Here is a 20,976-nt window from a genome sequence, read left to right on the forward strand (position 1 = left end):
TCCTTCCTTCCTTCCTTCCTTCCTTCCTTCCTTCCTTCCTCCCTCCATCCCTACAACACAGGGATCACAAGTCTCCACAGGATGACAAATCTTCAGGATGACAAGCTTTCCAGGCTCCTCAGTGATTGGATAAACTTGGATAATTTCCTTAGTATTACTGAGCCTGGGTTTTCTTGCCAGTAACACAGAGGTGACAATTCCTTGCTCACTGTGACTGCTGAAAGGCATGTGAAACTGAGCACCACACTTGTCACATTTTGGCAATGACATCGTGCCTATCCATGCAGCTCATCCTCCTTGGGGGAGGAATCAGCACCGTTCCTCCAGCTTCCTCGGGGTAAGGTGAGAGTATTTCACTCCCCTTGCACAGAGAGGAGAGAGGGGTCTGCTCAGACCCCACCCCCTGGAGCTCTGCAGGAGAGATGCCCCCCATAGGGCAAGAGGGTGCTAACTCGAGCACAAGCTCTAGGAGGCTCTGAGTGCCTGGGAAGGAGCACTCGGCACATCCTGGGCCAGAGACCAGCTTCCCCAAAGCCCAACAGGGGAGCCCTGCCAGCCTTGTCTGAGGCGAATCCCCAGCACAGGCATCCTGCCCAGCACAGCTACTCCCACGCCAGGCCCTTCTCATTCAGCTAACGTTGTGCCAAGGGCACCAGAAGTGGCCATGGTAGGTAAGGGAGGTAAGTGGGCAGAAGATTCCAGAACCCAGATAATGGGGCCTGGGGCCACCCAATTTCCTCATCAGCAGAATGGCCCTAGGAATGTTCCCTTCCTCATTCAGGGCTCAGTGAGTGGAGGGCCTCCAAAGGTGGGGGCAAGTGGTGTCAATGATGACAGTGATGGTGCTCATGCTATTACTATGAAGGTCTCTGCTCCCAGCCCCACCTCATGCCCATGTGGTCTCCCTCAATGCTGCCCTCACATGCCTGCCCCTGTAACCTTCCTCCAAGCCAGGGTCAGGATGCAACTGGTCCAAGCCAGAGCTTGCATCCTTTGAGGGGTCCAAATACACATTCCATGAGTATAGTTACATCCCCATTCATCCAAAGTCCATCCCCAACCCCTGTTCCCAGGCTGCCCTGGGCATTGCCTGGCTGTGGCTTTCTCTTAAACTGTAGAACAAAGTTGAGCTCTGCTCACAGGAAATATCCACACACTCATGCACATAAGAGTCAGGGACTTTGTTTTGTTTTTTTTTTTTTTTGTTGTTGTTTTTTTTTTTTTTTTTTTGGTTTTTGGGCCACACCCGTTTGACGCTCAGGGGTTACTCCTGGCTATGTGCTCAGAAATCGCCCCTGGCTTGGGAGGACCATATGGGACACCGGGGGATCGAACCGAGGTCCTTCCTTGGCTAGCGCTTGCAAGGCAGACACCTTACCTCCAGCGCCACCTACCCGGCCCCTTGTTTTGTTTTTGTTTTTGTTTTTGTTTTGTTTTTGGGCCACACCCGGCATTGCTCAGGGGTTACTCCTGGCTGTCTGCTCAGAAATAGCTCCTGGCAGGCACGGGGGACCATATGGGACACCAGGATTCGAACCAACCACCTTTGGTCCTGGATCGGCCTTTTGCAAGGCAAACGCCGCTGTGCTATCTCTCTGGGTTCGCAACAACCCTTTGTTAACACAGAGGCCTGGACTGTTTTTGTACCCCAATCTTATTCTGCACCCCAATCTTCTTTTTTGGGAGGCATATCTGTCAGTGCTCAGAGGCTACTCCTAGCAGTGCTTAGGAGACCGTGTGGTACTAGGGAGTAAACTCTATCCCTCCCCCCCTGGTTTACAGCATGCACTCCCCAGTCATCTTAAGAAGACTTGGGCTACATGCACAGGTGACTTATGAAATACAGTCTTGGGGTGCACCCTGCCACCTGTGGGTTTCTGGTCTGGCATCTGCGTGCTGTCTTTATGTAGATCTAACTTCTCCAGAATGATTAGAAAGCTCTCAGACCATTGAAAGACTCAGACCCAATGGGATTAGAATCCAAATTTCTCCTGTTGTAACTGTGTGGTCTTAGATAAGTGCCTTGGCCCCTCTGAGCTGCACTTTTTATCCTCCTATATTCAAACCAGAGTAAAGAAAGACCCCTTAGCTTTCAGGTAGTTGTGACAATTCATGAGAGAAAGCAGGCAAAGGGACTGGTCTGGTACAGTGTAAACATTCTGGAACTGGCAGCCGGCCATTGGCGCTGTTCAAAAAGGAAAGAAGCAGAATTTCTTGAAGCAGTCAAGCAAGAAAACCAGCTCTCCTTGGAAGTGAGTGGGCAAGGAGGCGTAGAAGAAGGGTTCAGGTTCTGAAGTGAGCTCACCCCTGGCCAGGTGGAGAGCAAGACAATCCCAGGGCAAAGCGCTGGGGCCCAGCAGTGCAGGCTGCCAGCATGTACCCGCCTCACTGCCCCAGCAAAGGGGCCTTGGGGTTGACACAGTGAGTGCCAAGCCAGATGGGGCCACAGCCAACTTTCCAGTCAACCCAGATGTCTGTCTCACATGAAAACTTTCAAATGTGGCCTCAGTCAGAATGGCTCAGGGAGAGCTCTGGGGTCCCCAGACCCTGGCAAAGGGACCACAGAGGAGAGCCTGGACCCCCACCTCACTCCAGGTCAGGGAGGAAAGCCAGCAGCAGTGTCCTCAGAAGAAGAGAGAAGGGGGCATAAGCCACTGGCCTGGGTTGACGCCCGACTCATCTCCTTGAGAAAGAGACACTGAGGAATTTTTTCTGGAAGTAAAGGGACTTGTCTGTGCCATGTAATGGAGACTTCAAAGCAGTCCTTTTCCATGTCAGAAATAGCAGGCACCCCACAAGGACCATCGTGACAGCAGAGCCTCAGAAGCCAAAGGTGACTTCGGGTAACCATGGATCACATGCTGGTTCTGCTAGCCTTGTTCCTGCCCTCATCCCTGATCTGCTGGAAGGAAAGATAAGCTACCTTCATCTTTTTTGTTTGTTTGTTTTGGGTGGTTGGGGAGCCATATCCAGTGGTGCTCAGGACTTACTCCTGGCGGCCTCAGCAGGGCATGTGGGATGCCATAAATTGAACCTGGGACAGCTACATGCAAGACAAGCATCCTACCTGCTGTACCATTACTTCCCCCACCCCTGCCCATCCAAAGTTTGGTTTTTGTTTGTTTATTTTTTTAGTTACACCCAGCAGTTCTCAGGGGTTACTCCTGGTTCTGTGCTCAGAAACCACTCATGGTAGGCTTGGGGGACCATATAGGATGCTGGGAATCAAACTTGGGTCAGCCACATGCAAAACCAGCACCCTACTTACTGTGCTATCACTCCAACCTCTTTTTTGTTGTTGTTAATCAAAACAGAAATAGAATGGGGAGAATGCAGTTAGGACAGAGAAGAGACCACTATGACAATAATAGTTGAAAATGCTCACTGTAGACAAGAACTGGGTGCTGAAAGGAGGTAAAATGATGTGCATGATACTCTTTCAGTAATGGTATTGCAACAATAGTGCCTAAAGGAAAAAAGGGAAGAGAGAGAATAGAAGATAAGAAAAGCATCTGCCATAGAAGCAGGCTAAGGGGTGGGGATGGGAGGGAAACTGGGAAAATTGGTAGTGGGAAATGTACACTGGTGAAGAGATGAGTGTTGGAACATTGTATGACTGAACTCAAATAATTTTTGCTTGTTTGTTTGTTTTTGGGTCTCACCCTGCAGCTTTCAGGGGTTGTTACTCCTGGCTCTATGCTCAGAAATTGCTCCTGGCATGCTCAGGGGACCATATAGGATGCCAGGATTCTAACCACCGTCCTTCTGCATGCAAGACAAATGCCTTACCTCATGCTATATCTCCAGTCCCTGAACTCAGATATTAATAACTTATTAATTTTTTTAATCTCACGGTGATTCAATAAAAGAAATTTTAACAAAAGCCAGCAGAAGAAATAGAGGCTTTAAAGGACCAAAGCTTCCAGGGTTGAGAATGTTCTAGAACCAGGAAGTCCTGCTTACCTTGCCAACCCTTCCCAAACCCACCCCAGAAACTCCCCTTTTCTTCCTCCAACTTTGCACAGTAGCTTGCTTGTCACACCTCCTTAAAGAAACATCCCCTACCTGGCCAGCACGTGTATGAAGCTGCATGTCTGGCACCTGGTCAATGCAAACAAGGTTCCCCAGCTTCTCGCCCATCTCTATACAACGTCCACTGCTCTTTAATGTGTTTTCAATGTTTATGTTGCCCTGGTCTTTGTTATTTCTTGCTCGGTGTGCAGGAATGCTAGACATTCCAGGGTCTGCACCCTGGTGCCCAGCTTGCTGAGATATGCAGAACGCCAAGCAGGAGGGCAGTGGGAGGTGCTCCCCTGGCACCAGGAGGGCAGATGCAGCTTCTTAGGGCTGCTCAGCTCCTGCCCATCCCTTTGGCTGGCCCTTGTTTTGGATGTCATCTCCTATAAGAAGCTTATCCTGACCTACCCGTTGGAGCCAGGAGCCTCCCCTCCCCGTGGGGCATGTATGTGCATCTTGCGCATTGCACAAAAACAGCACATTCAAGGGGAGCAGGGGCACCCTAGACTTATATCCTGAGACTGTTTCAAGAATCTTCCTCGAAAAATGTAAGCATGAGATTTTTTCCTATCCGTGGATGGACATGGAAACTATTATGCTGAGTGAAATAAGTCAGAGAGATAGACACAGAATAGTCACATCCATCTATGGGTTGTAAGAAAAATAAAAGATAGTATTGTCATAATACCCAAAGAAAATAGAGGTGAGGGCTGGAAGGACCGGCTCACTATCTGAGGCTTATCACAAAGAGTGGTGAGTGCAATTAGAGAAATAACTACACTAACAACTATCATGAGAATGGTAGTGAGTGAGAGAAATAGAATGCCTGTCTTGAAGACAGGTAAGGGGTGGGGAAATAGGAAATTGGGGGGCATTTTTTTTTTTTTATTTTTTTTTTTTTTTGGTTTTTGGGCCACACCCGGCGGTGCTCAGGGGTTACTCCTGGCTGTCTGCTCAGAAATAGCTCCTGGCAGGCACGGGGGACCATATGGGACACCGGGATTCGAACCAACCACCTTAGGTCCTGGATCGGCTGCTTGCAAGGCAAACGCCGCTGTACTATCTCTCCGGGCCCGGGGGGGGGGGTGTTCTTTTTTATAATTGAAACCCAACTACAAACATATTTGTAATCATGGTGCTTAAGTAAAGATATTGTTGTTTTTTAAAAAAAAAAAAAAACCCTTCCTCCAATGGGTACCACCAAGGCACCAAAAGACTTCTCAGAGCTCTGCTTTCCAAGTGCTCACCACACTTCAGCTGGTCACTGCACTCTGCTGCCCCTGGCGCTGCCTCTTGTTAGGGTCTAGCCTGTGTCCTTGGAGACAGACTCTCCCTTCCTCCCTCCCTTTGTCTCTTATCCCAACTCAGATCCTTTGTATCAGGAACTTTTCTGCTTTTCGTTTTTTTTTTTTTTTTTCTTTTTTTTTTTCAGGCCACACTCCAGGTGGTGCCCATGTGGTATCCAAGCGCAAACCTGGGGCTCCCACAGGCAAAGTAGGTGCCCTTGGAGCCAGCCATCTTGGGGCCTACCAGCGTCCCCCAGGGCTGCTTCATTTCCATTCATATTTGTTGACCAAATAGAATAGAAAGGAAATAAGGCAAGAAGTGTGGTGGGGTCGAGAATGTAGCTCAGCAGTAGAGACCTCACTTAGCCTGTGTCAGGGTTTGAGCCCTGCTGGGTAAGACGCCAAATATTTGGATATGCTCCCTATGGGGCCAGGGTCCCTCTCTCTTTCCTTTTCTCTTTCTGAAGGGACAACATGATAGCTCAGGCAGGATTGTCTAACTCACTGTCTGCTGTGGCCTTCCAAGGCTGGTGCTCCTATGGTCTCCTCTCCACAGAGCAGAGACAGGGCAGGTGCCTGCTGAGTGTTGGCTCTCCAGGCCTGGGAACTCAATCCCACCCTTTGCTGCAGCAGCACCGATCATTCCACCGCCCCATGAAGCCCTGCACGCTGAGTTTCCGTTTGGCAAACATGGTCACGGCTCCCAGCTGAGCCTGGAGTTAGGGACCTCCTACCTTTGGGCTCCGGGCCAGGCCCCCCATGAGCCGACTCAACAAGTGAACTGCTGACAGACCAAAGAAAAGACTGCCAGGCCCAGCCCCAGCCCTGGAGGGAGGCCTGGAAGGGGAGACAGGCGTGAGGCGCAGGGCCCCAGCAGGAAGATCAGTGCTGACCAGGGTTGCAGATTGAGTTCTGAGTCCTTACAACTTGGCCCACTTGAACCTGCTACATAAAATAATGTTCTTCCCACCACACAGACAGCAGAGATCCAGGCTTCCCAGACTGCAAGGAGGAGGGCATTTTAGGGAGTTCTGATTCCTAGACTGGAAGGTAGGGAGCAAGAAATGGTTCAAGGAAGCCCAGGGATCTGAAGGAGAGAGACTGAAGGGCATTGAGTCAGCAGCCAAGGCCTGTGGGTAAACAATATCTATGGGAGGCAACCCTAAATTTTGAGCTTTTCAGTTTTAAGAATTCTCCCTGAGAATCAAAAGGAGTGGGGAGGCCGGGCTGTGTCCGAACTGCCTGAACCCTCAGGAACCTCTTAAAAGCTTAAAACAGTTTTAGTGACAGCCCTGAGATGCCATGTTCTTATAAACCAATGATAATGTAGTATAGGCCAGGGCAGTAGTACAGAGAGTATAGGGCAGTTGCCTCGCATGCAGCTGACCTATTTCAATCCCCGCATCACATATATTTCCTCAAGCACTACCAGGAGTAATTCCTAAACTCAGAGACAGGAGTAACCCCTGAGTGTCAAACTGAGGGGGTATGACCCCCACCAAAACAAAAATACAAGCAAAAGACAACCAAGTTGGGGGCCAGAGAGATAGCATGGAGGTAAGGTGTTTGCCTTGTGTCCAGAAGGACAGTGGTTTGAATCCCGGCATCCAATATAGTCCCCTGTGCCTGCCAGGGGTGATTTCTGAGTGTAGAGAGGAGAGACCCCTGAGCACTGCCGGGTGTGATCCAAAAAACAAAATAAATAAATAAAAAAAATTAAAAACAAAACCAAGTTGTTTCACAGCACATGAACTGCCCCGTTTGCCAGCCTGTCCTCAGGTCTCACTCTAAGATGTTGGTGGAAAATGTAGGGGCCCCATTGGAGAGGCTTACCCACCCCTCCTCCACCCTGATGGCCAGCACTCACCTGGTCTAGGCGGGCATGCAGTACACGAGGTGACCCCCCAGAAGGCTCCCACACTGCCACAGCAATCCTCTTGGGTAGTCAGCTCCAGCAGGGGGGTGGCACACTGGAAAAGAGCCAGGGACACCCATCACCCTCATGGCCCTCCCTCACCTGCCTTAGAGCCTGCTGCCAGGCACCTCGCACTAGATGAGGTCTCCCCAATAGAGACTGCCCCCCCACTCCCCCACCCCTGCATCTCCTCTGGCTTTCCATGGTAGGAGGAGGCTCCAGGAAAGCCAAGAGCACAGGAGGAGCTGGAGGCCCCGAGTTCCTCTTCCTTGGGCATTCACTACTCCAGCTCCCTCATCTCAGGAGGTGTCTGCAGACACCAAACTGTGTCCCCAAGAACCCCCCCCCATCTGTCCTTAGCCCCTCTGCTTTTGAGCATAGATGCAGGGCCTGGCAGATGCCCATTACCCACTGGGACACCTGAGAAAAGATGGGAGTATCTTCTCTCTTGCCCAAACACTCTTTCCCAAACCCAAACTGTCCTTAGGGGGCCAGAGTGGTAGCACAGCAGAAGGGCATTTGCCTTGAATGTGGCTGACCCAGGACGGATGCGGGTTCCATTCCCTGGCATCCCATATGATCCCCTGAGCCTGCCAAGGGCAATTTCTGAGCACAGAGCCAGGAGTAACCCCTGAGTGCCACCGGGTGTGGCCAAGAAAATCAAAAATAAATAAATAAACTGTCTTTGGTCACGACAGACCTATCTGACACCGAACTCCTCTCCCAGGATCCAGGAAGACCCAGAATTTGCAGAGTCCAAGGACTGGGGGATCTTTGTATTCTCCTCTGTGTATTTGGCCCTGTGATGACCAGGGGGTCCCAGTGGGGGGCCTTAACTTTTACACCTGGGTATGTTCTGGGGAACAAGGACATGAGGCCCTCAGGGCAGTCACTGTTTGGGGAGCGTCTGGCTGAGGCAACACTGTGCTCTCACCTGGCCATTCACAGCACTCAGGAAACATCGGCCCAGAGGACCCCTCGGTCGGGGAGCCGCCGGGGGTGGTGGCCGATGGCTGTCTCCTGCCCGGACCGGAATGCTGTTGCTGTCCCAAGGGCCAGGGCCTGGGCTGACGGGCAGCCAAGGGGCAGGTCTGGTCTCCACGCTGTTCTCCTCCGGGGTTCGGGCCCCTGGCTTCACCCGTGCCACCTGGTGGACCTGCACTGAGGCCTCAGGCGGGTGCTGGATGTGCACCTTCACCAACGAGGGGTTCACGGAGGCTGCACACGGGAACTGGGCTCAGGGCCAGGGGACAGGTTTCCACTGTCTTGTTGTGTCTACCTAGCACTCTCCCCCCACTTTCTTACTCAATTCTTCAAGCCCAGAAAAGACAGGTAAAGGGCTTTTCCTTGGTGTCCCCTTTCCAGGGTCCAAACCACTTCCAGAATGATTTCTCCTGCCCTGGAGTCTGCACCAGCCCTGAGCTCCAGCACACCCCCATCCAGACTGCTAGGTCATAACACCCCCCTACCTCTAACCTCCATACAGAGGATCTCTTCTGTACCCGCCCTCCTCACCCCTCTGCTCAACCAAAGGCCCTGTTTCAAACCAAATTGAGGGTCTAGAGCCATAGTACAATGGGTAGGGCATTTGTTTTGCACACAACTAATCCAGGTTCGACCATGGTATCCTATAATTGTCTCTTGAGCACCACCAGGAGTGGTGACTTCAGACCTCCTGACTTCCAAGCCAGGTGTGACCCAAGCCCAATAAAATAAAATAAAATCATTAAAATCAAATCGAAAACCACTTCCTTCAGAGGACTCCCTTATCTACACCCACTAGTCAATAGAGCTATTTTATTCTTGAGGGTTTTTTTTTTTTGTTTTGTTTTGTTTTTAATTTTGGTACCAGGGATGGATTCCAGAGTCTCAAATACACAAAGTGAGCACTCTAGTGCCTAGTAATCCCAGTCCCTAAAATTTTGTACTTTTTGGCTTTCTTCACTTGGCACCTACTAATGGAGGGGAAGAATGAAATGTTTTACTGTATTTTTCTCCTTCCTCTCCATCCCACTTCCATCACCCAGGACTGTAGGCTCCTTAAAGGCAAGGGAGCCTGACCTTATACTTTTTTTGTCTCAACTAAAACCCAGGAAGGGTTAGGGTCTAAAGCCAAGATGGGATTCAATATCAGGGTGGAGTTTATGGAAAAAATTTAGCAGGAATCCCCCTCTTCACCCCTGCACCCCAATCCTGCTCACCCAGCTGGTTGGAGAGAGGCAGTGTGAACGTAGACTGCCTCAAAGGGCTTCCCAGTGAGCCCCTGTGGTGGGAGCCCCTTTCTGGAGGCTCCGTGTCCAGTCTCGGGGCGGGCAGGTGGCAGAATTTCCCAGTGGCATTGGAGGGGCACCAGCACTCGTCTCTGCCCACGCAGCGGCCCCCACTCAGACAGGGGATCTGGCAGAAATCTAGGGATGAACTTTAAGTGAGTGGTGGTGGAAGGCCAAGGCAGCCCCATCACAGGAGCAGCAGTACCCCAAATCTGAATGACCTGGGGGGGCCCTTCCCCCTGACATGCAGGGCCCCTCCAGAGGGTCAGAGCAGGAAGGACAGACCCTAACCAGTCCTGCCCATCTCCCCTGACCCCCAGAACCCAGAGACTAGGGTAGTGATATCTGCTCCTTCACTTTTCAGTGAAGGGAAGTTGGGTTTTGAGATATTAGATTTACTTGAGGCCACATGGCTAGGCAGTGACCAAGCTCCAGTCTCAGGCACCCCAGAATGCAGACAGTGTGCTTCTCTTCTCCAGGCAGGGACTCACAGATACGGAAGCCGGACTTGGGGTCATGGCCGTGGCCCCCCTGGCTGTACAGGGTGGTGGTGTCGCCACGCTCACAGTTGTTGAAACAGTGCCCACGAGTGCACGTCTGTTTGCAGATGGTGGGGGTGAAGACGATTTTGATCTTCTTGATCCGCTCTGTTAGGTTGAGCCCTGCAGAGAGACAAGCTTGGATCCAGTGGACAGGGCTTGAGAGGTCAGTCCTGCCTCCTCCACCCCACCAAAGGCAGGGTGTAGGGCTGAATCCACCCCAGAGCTAAATCCCAAGGCTCCCAGTGTGGGAAAGAGTGGTGGCAGATCTTAGAGATGCTCACTCATTGTCCAGCTACTACCCCTGCTGCCCAGCCCTCCTCAGAGGGAGTTCCTGGGGTCAAACATTTAAAATTGCCATGGGGGGCAGGAAATAGGGAGATATAGTATAGCAAGGAAGGCACAGCTGCTCTGGGTTCGATGCCTGGCACTGTACTGGTTCCCTAAGCACAGGCAGTTATACCTCCAAGTGTTACCCTCAAAAACAAAAAGAAATTTCCCTTGGGGAAAGGGGGTTGTTGAGGCCACATCTGGAAGTTCTCTGGGCTTACTCCTGATCCTAATTCTGGGACCACTACTGATAGAGCTCAGTGATTTATACGAATCCCTGGGAACTGAATCCAGGTATGCAAGGCAAGTGCCCTACTAGCTTGACTATCACTCCAATTCCAGAAATTGCCATTTGGGGGTTTTGTTTTGGAGGTACGTCTGGCGATGCTCAGGAGTGACTCCTGGCTATATATTCAGGAATTAGTCCTGACACTACTCAGGGGACCATATGGGATGCCAGAGATGGAACCCAGACGGGCTACATACAAGACAAGTGCATTACTGGCTGTATTATAGTTCTGGCCCCATATATTGTCGATTTTATAGGAGACAAGGGTTGGATATCAGCAGTGTGCTTGTCCCATTTCATGGGCCAGGGGATAAGCCCAAGTTGTGGCGTAGCTCAGGGAAGCAAAGGAGATGTGTATGGTTGATATGGGGAGCATAGGAGAGGGAAAAGGAGTGAGACAGAAGAAACCTTAAGAGATTCCAGCAACCAGCACAGAAGTCCAAAGTCATGGCCCTTAGTGCCCCTCTTGTTCCAACCTTTGCCTTTGGCCTCCTTCCTCCCTGAGGCAGGTTCACCAAACCCTGAGGGTATGAAGTGTGTCTGTTGATATTATTTTAGCATAATGCTTCAGTTATTTTTTTTTTATTTGGGGGCCACACCTGGTGAGGTTTGAGGGCTACTCCTGGTTCTGTGCTTGGAGGCCAAAATGCATGCAGAACTTGTGCTACAGACCAGTGCAGGAGCAAGGACCTGAATTAGAAGTCTCCTTGGGATGAATGGGTGGGAAGGGAGAATTGGGGGTCACTGCCTATAAGTCTGGGATTCCTTTTGGGGTGATGAACATGCTTAGGAATTCATGGTGGGGCCCGGAGAGATAGCACAGCGGCGTTTGCCTTGCAAGCAGCCAATCCAGGACCAAAGGTGGTTGGTTCGAATCCCAGTGTCCCATATGGTCCCCCGTGCCTGCCAGGAGCTATTTCTGAGCAGACAGCCAGGAGTAACCCCTGCGCATAGCCGGTGTGGCCCAAAAACCATAAAAAAAAAAAAAAGGAATTCACGGTGGTGTTGGCACAGTATCATCCATGGACTAGAATGTCCATTCTAATAAGTGTTTACTTCAAAGTGGCTCATTTGATATGGTTCCACCTCAGAGTTTCAAACAGAAAAGAAGGAGGGAGGCTGGCTCAGTCACAGCTTGGAGGGACAGGTGTGGGGGCAGTTGGCAGCTTCCCAAGGGGCAGCAGGTCAGGTGCAACACTGTGGGGTAGGATCTCAGAAGGCAACTTTGAGGTGGGAGAGGAGTGTGTAGGGAGTGTCTGGTACATGGTGTCAGCCTGGTGGGAAGCTACTCAGAAGGTGCCAACGATACTCCATGAGATGGCTTGTCTTGTCTATCAGTCACCAGGCCAGGCTGGAGGTACTGAAGAAACTGCTGGGCAGACAGAGCTGAGAGAGAGAGTTGAGAGAGAAAGCGGAGACAGAGAGAGAGAGAGAGAGAGAGAGAGAGAGAGAGAGAGAGAGAGAGAGAAGAGAGAGAAGAGAGAGAGAGAGAGAGAGAGAGAGAGAGAGAGAGAGAGAGAGAGAGAGAGAGAGAGAGAAGAGAGGGTGTGCTGGGGTGTGCTTGATGCAGTAGGACCAGAGCCAAAGGCTGAGAATAGAGTCAGGTCCCAAGGAAGCTAAGGAGCCAGAAGACCAACAGGTAAATGGAAATAGTTCATTTGAGATTGATAGGTGACAACAATGCAGACCCTCTGCACAAAGCAGGTGCTCCATACTGAGACTGAGGTGCTCCTCTGGGAGCCCCAAGCCAGGCCTCCTTACCCCAGGGGGATGATGAGGGATCCAGGGAGACTGCATGCTGGCTGCCATCCCTCTGCTCCTGGCTTGGTGCAGCGGGCAGGGCATTGGAGGTGAGCTGGCTGGCGGCATTGGCCGGGTACAGGCGGACAGTCCGAGACAGCCCCACATGCTGCTGGGTGTGGGAGTGGGCCTGGCTGAGTCCATTCAAGGTCCTATGGAAACAAATGTGGGGGTTGCCCCTGGAGCAGCAGCTCTGAGCCCTCTCCCCTCCCTTCCTGAGTCACACAGCCCCTGCCTCAGAACTGTAAGTCACATATATAAAACCTAGAAGTGCAGTATGGGTGAGAGAAACTGCATTTAGGACAGGTAGGGCCAGCAGAAGGCCTGGCCCCATTGAGGAGTAGCCAAACTTCATTGCTGAGTTTTGGGGTAGATTTTTTGCTTCCTAGGTCCCCTTTGGCACATGAAGATGTGAGATGGACCTTGTGAGGCTCTGACACTCTAAGGGTCTTTGCATATATGTGCCCCCAATGAATCCTGTGCTTATTACTCCTGACACTTTTGGGGTGTTGCTGCCCAGCAGTGTTCTGGGGCCAATCCATGCTGTAGAGTTCATTGCTCAGGCCTGGTGATAAAGTACTGCTCAGGCCAGTAGTGTGTGGGGGGTCACCAGGGCCACACCTGGAAGTCCTGAGTGGGGGTCATTCAGTGCTAGAATTTTAACTCAGCTCCTAGTGCATTTGAGATAATTTAATCTCTGACCCCTGAGTGGTCACCTCAACCCCAACCCCTGACTCTTCATGATATAAACCTCCAGAGGATCAGGTGAAAAACCAATATAGACTCAACCAACACAGACTTAGTTAAAAATACATATGCCACTATATTTTACTGCCAAAATAATATAATAAGAATTTACAAGGAGAAAAATAGCTGAATAATTCATCATTTTCTCATCCCAACAAGTCTTTAATTCCTCTCCTTTCATCCTTAGCACAAACAGGTTCTTGCACTATTGTCGTGATAGAACAGGAATTGTCAGGTCTGTGTCACCAGGCCAAGTATCACAGGAGATGCCTGCTGGAAACCAGAGCGCTGCTAAAGAGGACCCCTGACCCCCCACAAAGAAAACATAAAAGTGCACAGAGGTGAGAAGCATGAGCTGTGTTTCTGGAAGGACCATGAGCACTACTGTATAAAGCACAGAATAGAGGGGAGGAATATATCTTCCATCCAGTGCGTACAGGGAGGGGTCCTCTATATCATTTGCTTTTCCAAATAATCCTCTGATCAAAAATTCCTACTGAGCCAAGACTACATTAAAAAGGCAAAGGAGGGGCCAGAGAGCACAGTGATAAGGCATTTGCCTTGTATAAGGCTGACCCGGGAGGGACCCAATTTGGTTCCCAGCACCCATAACGGTCCCCCAGCCTGCCAGGGGCAATTCCTGAATGCACAGTCAGGAGGGACCCCTGAGCACCACTGGGTGTGGCCCAACAACCAATCAATCAAAATGTAAATAAAGTTTTAAAAAAAGACAAAGGATAACATTAGAGAAAAAAGTACAACTCATGAAAGACAAAAGACCAACCAGTGTAATACATAAAAAACTCCTAGAAATGGAGAAGACAGACCAATAACACTAAAAGAAAAACCATCAAAGAATATAAACTAATAGTTCCGGGGGGGGAATACCCATTTATTTTTATTTTAAAAAGACAATCCAAAGGGCTGGAGCCATAATAATGCAGGTGGAATTCAGGGTTTACTTCTCGCTCTGTGTTCAGAGGTTACTCTCGGCAGTGCTCAGAGTATCCTATTTGGTGCTGGGAATTGAACCAGGACTGGCCCCCTGCAAGGTCTTAAACCCTGTACTATCTCTCTGGCCCCCCCAAATATTTCGTAAATGCATAAAAATATGCTCAATCTTACTCTTTTACAAAAAGTGCAAACATCTCTTTCTCTCCTCGCTCTACTCATGTCTCTCCCTCTCCCCCCTCTTTCTCTCTTCCTTTCTCTTCTCTCCCTTTCTTTCTCTTCTCTCTCCCCTCCTCTTTCCCTTTTTCCCTCTTTCTCTGCCTCTCTTCTCTCTTCTCTCTCTCCCCCTATCTTTTCTCTCTCCCTTTCTCTTCTCTCTCCTCTTCTCTTTTCTTCTCTCTCCTTCTCTTTCTCTTCTTTCTCCCCTTCTCTTTCTCTTTCCCTCTTTCTCTCTTTCACTCTCTCACTCTCATTGCCTCTTGCTCTCGCTTCTCTCTTTCTCTCCTTGCTCTACTCATTCTCTCCCTTCCCCTCTCTTTCTCTCTTCCTTTCTCTTCTCTCCCTTTCTCTTTCTCCCCTTTTCTCTCTTTCTCTTCTCCCTCTCCCTCTCTTTCTCTCCCCTCCTTCTCTTTCCCTTTTTTCCTCCTTCCCTGCCTCTCTCCTCTTCTCTCTCCCTCTTTTCCCCTCTTTCTTTCCTCTTGCCTCTCTCTCCTTGCCTCCCACCCCACCCTCCATATCCCTCCTAGGTCTGGATCTAAAAAAAAAAGTGCAAACAGAAATAATTCTGAGATAGCATATTTATTCCTTAGATGTATAAAACTCCCATCTTTTAATAACAGACCAATAAGATTGTGCAGAAATCACTGTTCTCAGAAGCTACTGGTAGGAGCATAAATCGCCTTTATGGCAGGCAACCTGGCCATATCTATTCACGTGCTTCCTTTTGCTGTCTTTCCCCTATCTAGGCTGCAAAGAAATCTAATGTAGAAGGCGCTGCTGCCATCTGCCTGCCCAGGTCCTCTTCCCCTTCCTACTATCATTTTCTGACTCTATTGACTGATACCACTGACAAGCTTCTCCCACATTCAAACACAAAGCCCTGCCCCTGTCCCCCCAAGTTCCATCTTCAGTTTCCAGAAAACCTGCTCTCTGGCTCTTTTCTGCCTTTCCATTCTGTTTCCCCTCCCTTTCTCTCATCTCTTTCTCAATAAATCACACAAGGCCCAGCTCTACCTCTAGGGCACACTTGTAAATGTCCTAAATGATTGATGAAAAAGATTATTCCGAGCAACTCTATTTTGAAATAGCACAATATTTCGCAAAGCATAGAAACAACTTAAGTGCCCTTGAGATACATTTGGTTATACCAACCAGGATCCACCCACAGGTTGGAATTTGATGTCCTTAAGACAGAAGTCACTCGTGATAACCACAGGGAATGCTCCCCTCAAGATATACCAGAAAGGAAGAAATAACAGCCCATGGCAGCCTGTTTGCACTGGCTATGACCTCAGCAATAGTGTCATGTACTTGTTAGCTAAATGGAGTTTAAAAGCCGAAAGATCTCTCGTGACCCAAGAGAACACCCCGAAACTCCAGTGAGAGTTTCCATAAATAAAGAGGGGTTGGAACATCGCCACGTCCATTGTCTGAGCTGCTTCCACTCTACAATGGCAGCACTGAGCAGTTGCAGAAACCATATGGTGGACACGGCTAAAATATTTACTACTTGGCCTTTTATGGAAATACGTTTGCTGACTTCTTGTGTAGACCATGTAAACTTTGGTGTAAAAATAGAGAAAATAAGGATATGTGTTGTATTCCTTTGCGTACTTATAAAGCCACCTTGGAAGGGGATCCTGGAAATATATAGCAGTGGTTGCCAACATGAGTGAGGAGGTGGATGAAGGGAGGTAGGCTTTCCTGAATGCTTCCTCTGTGCCAGCAATGCAGTCCCATGCATTCATTCTCTTATATAGTTTTCTACGTAGCCCTAAGAAATACTCATTATCCTCATTTTGGTAGTCAAGAAAAGAGGGGGGTTCCTGAAAATTATATACGGGACTCTTCTCTTGGGAGCAGAAATGAAGCTATCACACCAGGTAGACCTTTCCTACCATCCTATCTCATTGTCACTATGGTTTTTCCCTTTTTTATTTTATTTATTTATTTATTTATTTATTTATTTATTGTGGTTTTTGGGTCACATCCGGCAGTGCTCAGGGGTTATTCCTGGCTCCAGGCTCAGAAATTGCTCCTGGCAGGCACGGGGAACCATATGGGACACCGGGATTAGAACCAATGACCTTCTGCATGAAAGGCAAAAGCTTTACCTCCATGCTATCTCTCCAGCCCCTGGTTTTTCCCTTTTAATAGACAAGAACATTAAGGGGGTCAGGGTGGTGGAGGAACTGGAATATTGGGATGTTGTTGGACTCTCAGGGAGATTTTAGAGCATGGATGGAGAAGCAGCCCAACCCTGCCATGCATCCAAGGCCAGGTTCCAAGGTCCAAGGTGCCAGAGTCCTTCCTCTCTATATCAGTGGCATTTGGGCAGGGTTTCTGCACCCCAGCAAAAGTGTAAAGGAGGCCACATTCTATTCTTTTTTTCCTTTTTTTTTTTTTTGTCACATTCCATTCTTGAGGTGTTCAGTCTCCTCACAGAGCTAGAATCGAGGAATGGGCACTTTGTATAGAGGCTACTCCTGGTCAGAGTGAACCCCACAGCAAGACCTCAATGTTCAGATTACTGAACTACATCCTACTGCCTTGCAGTGCAGGAGACGAAACTCAGGACCGTGCTCTCTTGGGGTATGTGACCTATCACAGTCTTGTCCTGGGGCGGATGTTTGAGATCATTATTACTCTGGTGAAAGATTATGTGGACAGTCAGACAGGGCAGGACTAGAGGCGAGCTTGGAAGACTGACTGTAGCCAAGTGCTGCTGAGCCAGGATGAAGCACAGATTCAGGGCTATGTAAGGGACAGAGATAATTCCCAGCTGTGGCAGCTTAAACAAGTGGGCGGATGGGAGTGTCAGGGTGTCCAGGAGCCAAGATCACTACCAAGAGAGCCAAAAAAAGTGGCTCAGGTTTGGACATGAGTGTTGGGTACCTCAAGATTCATCTCCAGACAGAAACACCCAAAGTATAGCATGGGAAAAAGCCCTGGACAGTGAATATAATTGGAGGGATGAGCTCATAAGGGTTCAGATGGTGGCTACAGAGTTAAAGGCACCGAGAATTGCTTTACAATTATGAGGCCCTGGGCTTGATTGCCAGCACCATCCCCCAAAACCCCAATAACCTAGTGCCCAGATATTCCAAACAGCTGTGTTAACTATAGTCTTTGTGTCATACGTCCCAGAGTGAAGAGGAGGGAAGATGTCACTCTAGGGGATAATGTAGAACACACCAGGCTTCAGTACTCCACTGCTGAATTAAGGCATTAATAACTCAGCTGACACGTCCCCGTTTATAGGGGAGAAATGCCTGCATGAGCAGACCGCCCTCAGCTTGAAGTTTTGCTCTCATCAATTTGCCTCCACTCTTGGCGCCTGCTCACATGCGTCTTGAGAGCACATGATAAAACACACTCACAGTCAGTGAATAATAACAGGGAAATGCAGCCACATTTCACGACAGCTTTCGCTTGTCACAAATGCTGGTGGTCACTGCTGAGCTTTCATTTTGCTCATACAGATGAGCATCAGAGTTTCTGCTAATCAAACTATTCAGGGGGCTAGAGCAATGGTACAGTGGGTTAGGGGGCTCATCTTGTATGAGACCAACCCAGGTCCCATCCCCAACACCCCAACACCCAAGGGATTACCCTTGAGCCCTCTAGGACTAATCCAGGCCACAGAGCCTGAGCATTGTGTGGCCCCCAAACAAACAAAACCTCCAAACTGTTTCCAGCACTAATGAATTGCATTGGCTCATGCTATGAATTTACAGAATGAACTGATTGATAGTGCAAGCTATTTCTTAGAGCTTTCAGAAATGCTGGCATCTGTTTAGGTAAACACTGAAGAAATGTAGGCATTCAGAGAATAAAGAAGGGAGAAGTGGGGCCAGGCACCTCTTTCTGGGGGCAACACAGAGAAGGGGCTATGAAAGCACCTTGAGGGAACAAGATACAAGCAATGGAATGGAGGGCACCCTAAAACTTCACCCTACTCACACAACTGTAGGTCTTGATTTCCACCAGGGGTCTTGGTGCTGGCAAGGCAGGGGGAGCCCTGGTAGTTCCCTCTTTTCCACTTCTCCTGACCAGCCAGGCAGATCTCATACATTGAACCCCACTCCCCCTGCACCAGCCTTATAGACTCTCCTGCCCAAGCCCTCTCACCTCAGTTGCTGGTGTGTCTGCAGTGCAGACAAAGGATACCCCTAAAGTAAGGGGGTGGGGATCAGGTAATAAAGAGCTGCTAAGTGTGGCACTGAGCAGGGGTGTGCTCAGATCCCATCCGTTCTAAGAATGAGCATGGACCAGCCGGATTCTGTGACCCCATGATCTGTCTGTATCCTGTCAGCTCTTCTTTCACCACCGTGGTCCTCAGCCAGGGAAACGGAAGCATGTTAAAACGACTGCGTCTGAGATCATTCATCTAGAAGGTGCAGGACAACAGGACTTTTGGAGCTTGGAGAATGGAAACACTCCATAGCTGCCAGCCAAAATGTAAACTGCTCAGTACTTGTGGCTTTTCAGCGCCACTCTCCCCCTAGCAGGCTGAAGGGTCCAACGGATGTGTTTCACTGAAGTTAAACTTAAATGGCCTCATGTATATGGGGAGCATGATTGGACAAACACCACCACCACCACCCACTGACACCCTTCAATGTTGCCCTTTCATTGTGTGGACGGGAGACCTGGACAACCCCCTTTCATGAAGGCTCCACTTAGATCCAAGCACTGACCTGATACAGGAGGATCAGAATCATCCAACCCTGCTGTCCTGTCTGTCCTTGCATGTCATGGGGGTTCTGAAAAAACAAAGGTGGGTTTCCAAGCTAAAGCTAGGGTTTCAGGGCCCTGAAGGGCTGTCCATGTGAAGGGAGGTGCAGACTCCCTGCTGGGCATGAAAACTAAACTGTCTGCTCTGGGTGGATGTATCCTGTGGTCCCTGCCCTGTCTGCAGTGTGGCACCCCCACGCCTAAATCTGAATGGGCTGAGATTCCCTCGGGTGTCTTGGACCTTTCCTGCTGCTCATCCTCTGTCCATGCCCCATCCCTGTGAGTCACTACCCCCTGCTGGTATTTGAGTCCAGATCTTTCTATGGCCACACCCTGGCCTATGAGGCTGGAGTTCCAGATCACAGACCTGAGGATGCTTCTTCTAGACTGGGGACTCTGTGACTCCGAACCACACCCTGCTTGCTGGCCCACACACTCCAGAGGGAATAAAGAGCCCTGCACCTTCACAGACAACTGCACAGGGGATAGAAATGGCATATTGGGGAGTAGAATGTCTACAGACACCCACCAATCTCAATCACTGCCAGGAATGACTCCTGGCATCCTCAGATTATGGCCTGTGGGCCACACGAGGCCCACTAAAGACATTTATCCAGTCCACTTGGTGTTTTTTGTCACTGCTGGTATTTTTTACTTCAAAATAAGATATGTGCAGTGTGCATAGGAATTTGTTCAGTTTTATTTAAAAACTATAGTCTGGCCCTCCAATAGTCTGAGAGACAGTGAACTGGCCCCCTATTTTAAAATCTTGAGGACCCCTCAAAAGAACAAGAGTTGCCCCTAAGAACTGCCAGATGTCCTGATCCCCACCTCTAAAGCAGGTGCTAGCAGATTTCAAAAAAGTCTAGAGATCATCCTGGGTGCCCCCATCAGCAGGCTTACCCCAAATCTGTAGGCCATTGACTTTTGCCTGAGGGACTGCCAAAGGCCCCAGGAACCCCGAAGGTTTCTACCTAGTCTAAGTGACACACTACCAGATCACTACACTCAGGGGGGAATCTAGAAGAACACCCCCCATGCATGTCAGGGCTCTTCTCCTTCCTTCCAGTCCAGCAAGATTCCTCTCTACAGGGGTTACAGCAACCCCAGACCTAAACCCCAAAGAGAGAAGGGAAGGGCCAAGGCCTCACTCTCTTTATATCCTCCCAAATGCCCTTGTTGTTTTGGACACCCCTGACACACACCCTCTAGACATCCATCATGAGGAATTAGAACCTCTCTGCAGCTCACCCTGGCCAGATCCCCTTCCACACCAGGTTGGTCCTCCAAGTCCCTAGGGGAAGTTTCATAGCTCTGGGAACCCGGATGTCAGCAATGCATCCTTCAACCCCTTTGAAGGCTACACCCACGGGCACCTTCTATGCAGGAGCCGTGTCTGTGTGTGTGTGTGTGTGTGTGTGTGTGTGTGTGTGTGTGTGTGTGTGTGTGTGGAAAAAGGAGTTTGTGCCTCACAGACGAGGCAGTAGGGTGTGGAAGTAGGGGCACCCGCATAGGTGTGACTTGCATGTGACTTGCAAAGGAGTTTCCTATTGGAGACTTAGAACTTACCACTTGGTTTTACCCAAAACAAAGATCTGTTTGTTTTTACACACAAAAAAGCTGTTGTTGTTTTTTTCTTTTTGTATCTGTTTATTTACCCCAAAACAGAGATTTTACCCCAAAGATTTTTCTACTTAGCATATATCAAGCAAACCTGGGGGGGACTGGTTCAGGATAGGCCTTCTGTCCTTATGCCCCTGCCCCAAGGATGGTCTCTGTATTCAATAAAAACTGCAGTCTGGCAGTCAGCTCTCTCTCTCTTGGCTTGACAAGACAGATTGCTACTCAGCCACACATATTTCACTCTCAGCTTTGT

The 20,976-nt window shown here is 49.6% G+C and overlaps 1 protein-coding gene across 1 annotated transcript in view; it reads right to left on the reverse strand.

Annotated features, from left to right (window-relative positions):
• The window catches only part of LTBP2 (latent transforming growth factor beta binding protein 2), an 83,888-nt gene that overhangs the window by 27,743 nt on the left and 35,169 nt on the right, over window positions 1-20,976 (reverse strand). The window contains exons 4-8 of the mRNA XM_049770533.1: window positions 12,408-12,598; window positions 9,980-10,150; window positions 9,420-9,626; window positions 8,153-8,436; window positions 7,171-7,273 (exon numbers count right to left, since the gene is read on the reverse strand). Coding sequence (XP_049626490.1) covers window positions 7,171-7,273; window positions 8,153-8,436; window positions 9,420-9,626; window positions 9,980-10,150; window positions 12,408-12,598 — 956 coding nt within the window. The remainder of the gene's footprint in view (window positions 1-7,170; window positions 7,274-8,152; window positions 8,437-9,419; window positions 9,627-9,979; window positions 10,151-12,407; window positions 12,599-20,976) is intronic.

Source organism: Suncus etruscus, chromosome 3, assembly GCF_024139225.1.
Source record: "Suncus etruscus isolate mSunEtr1 chromosome 3, mSunEtr1.pri.cur, whole genome shotgun sequence".
NCBI classification, from domain to species: Eukaryota; Metazoa; Chordata; class Mammalia; order Eulipotyphla; family Soricidae; genus Suncus; species Suncus etruscus.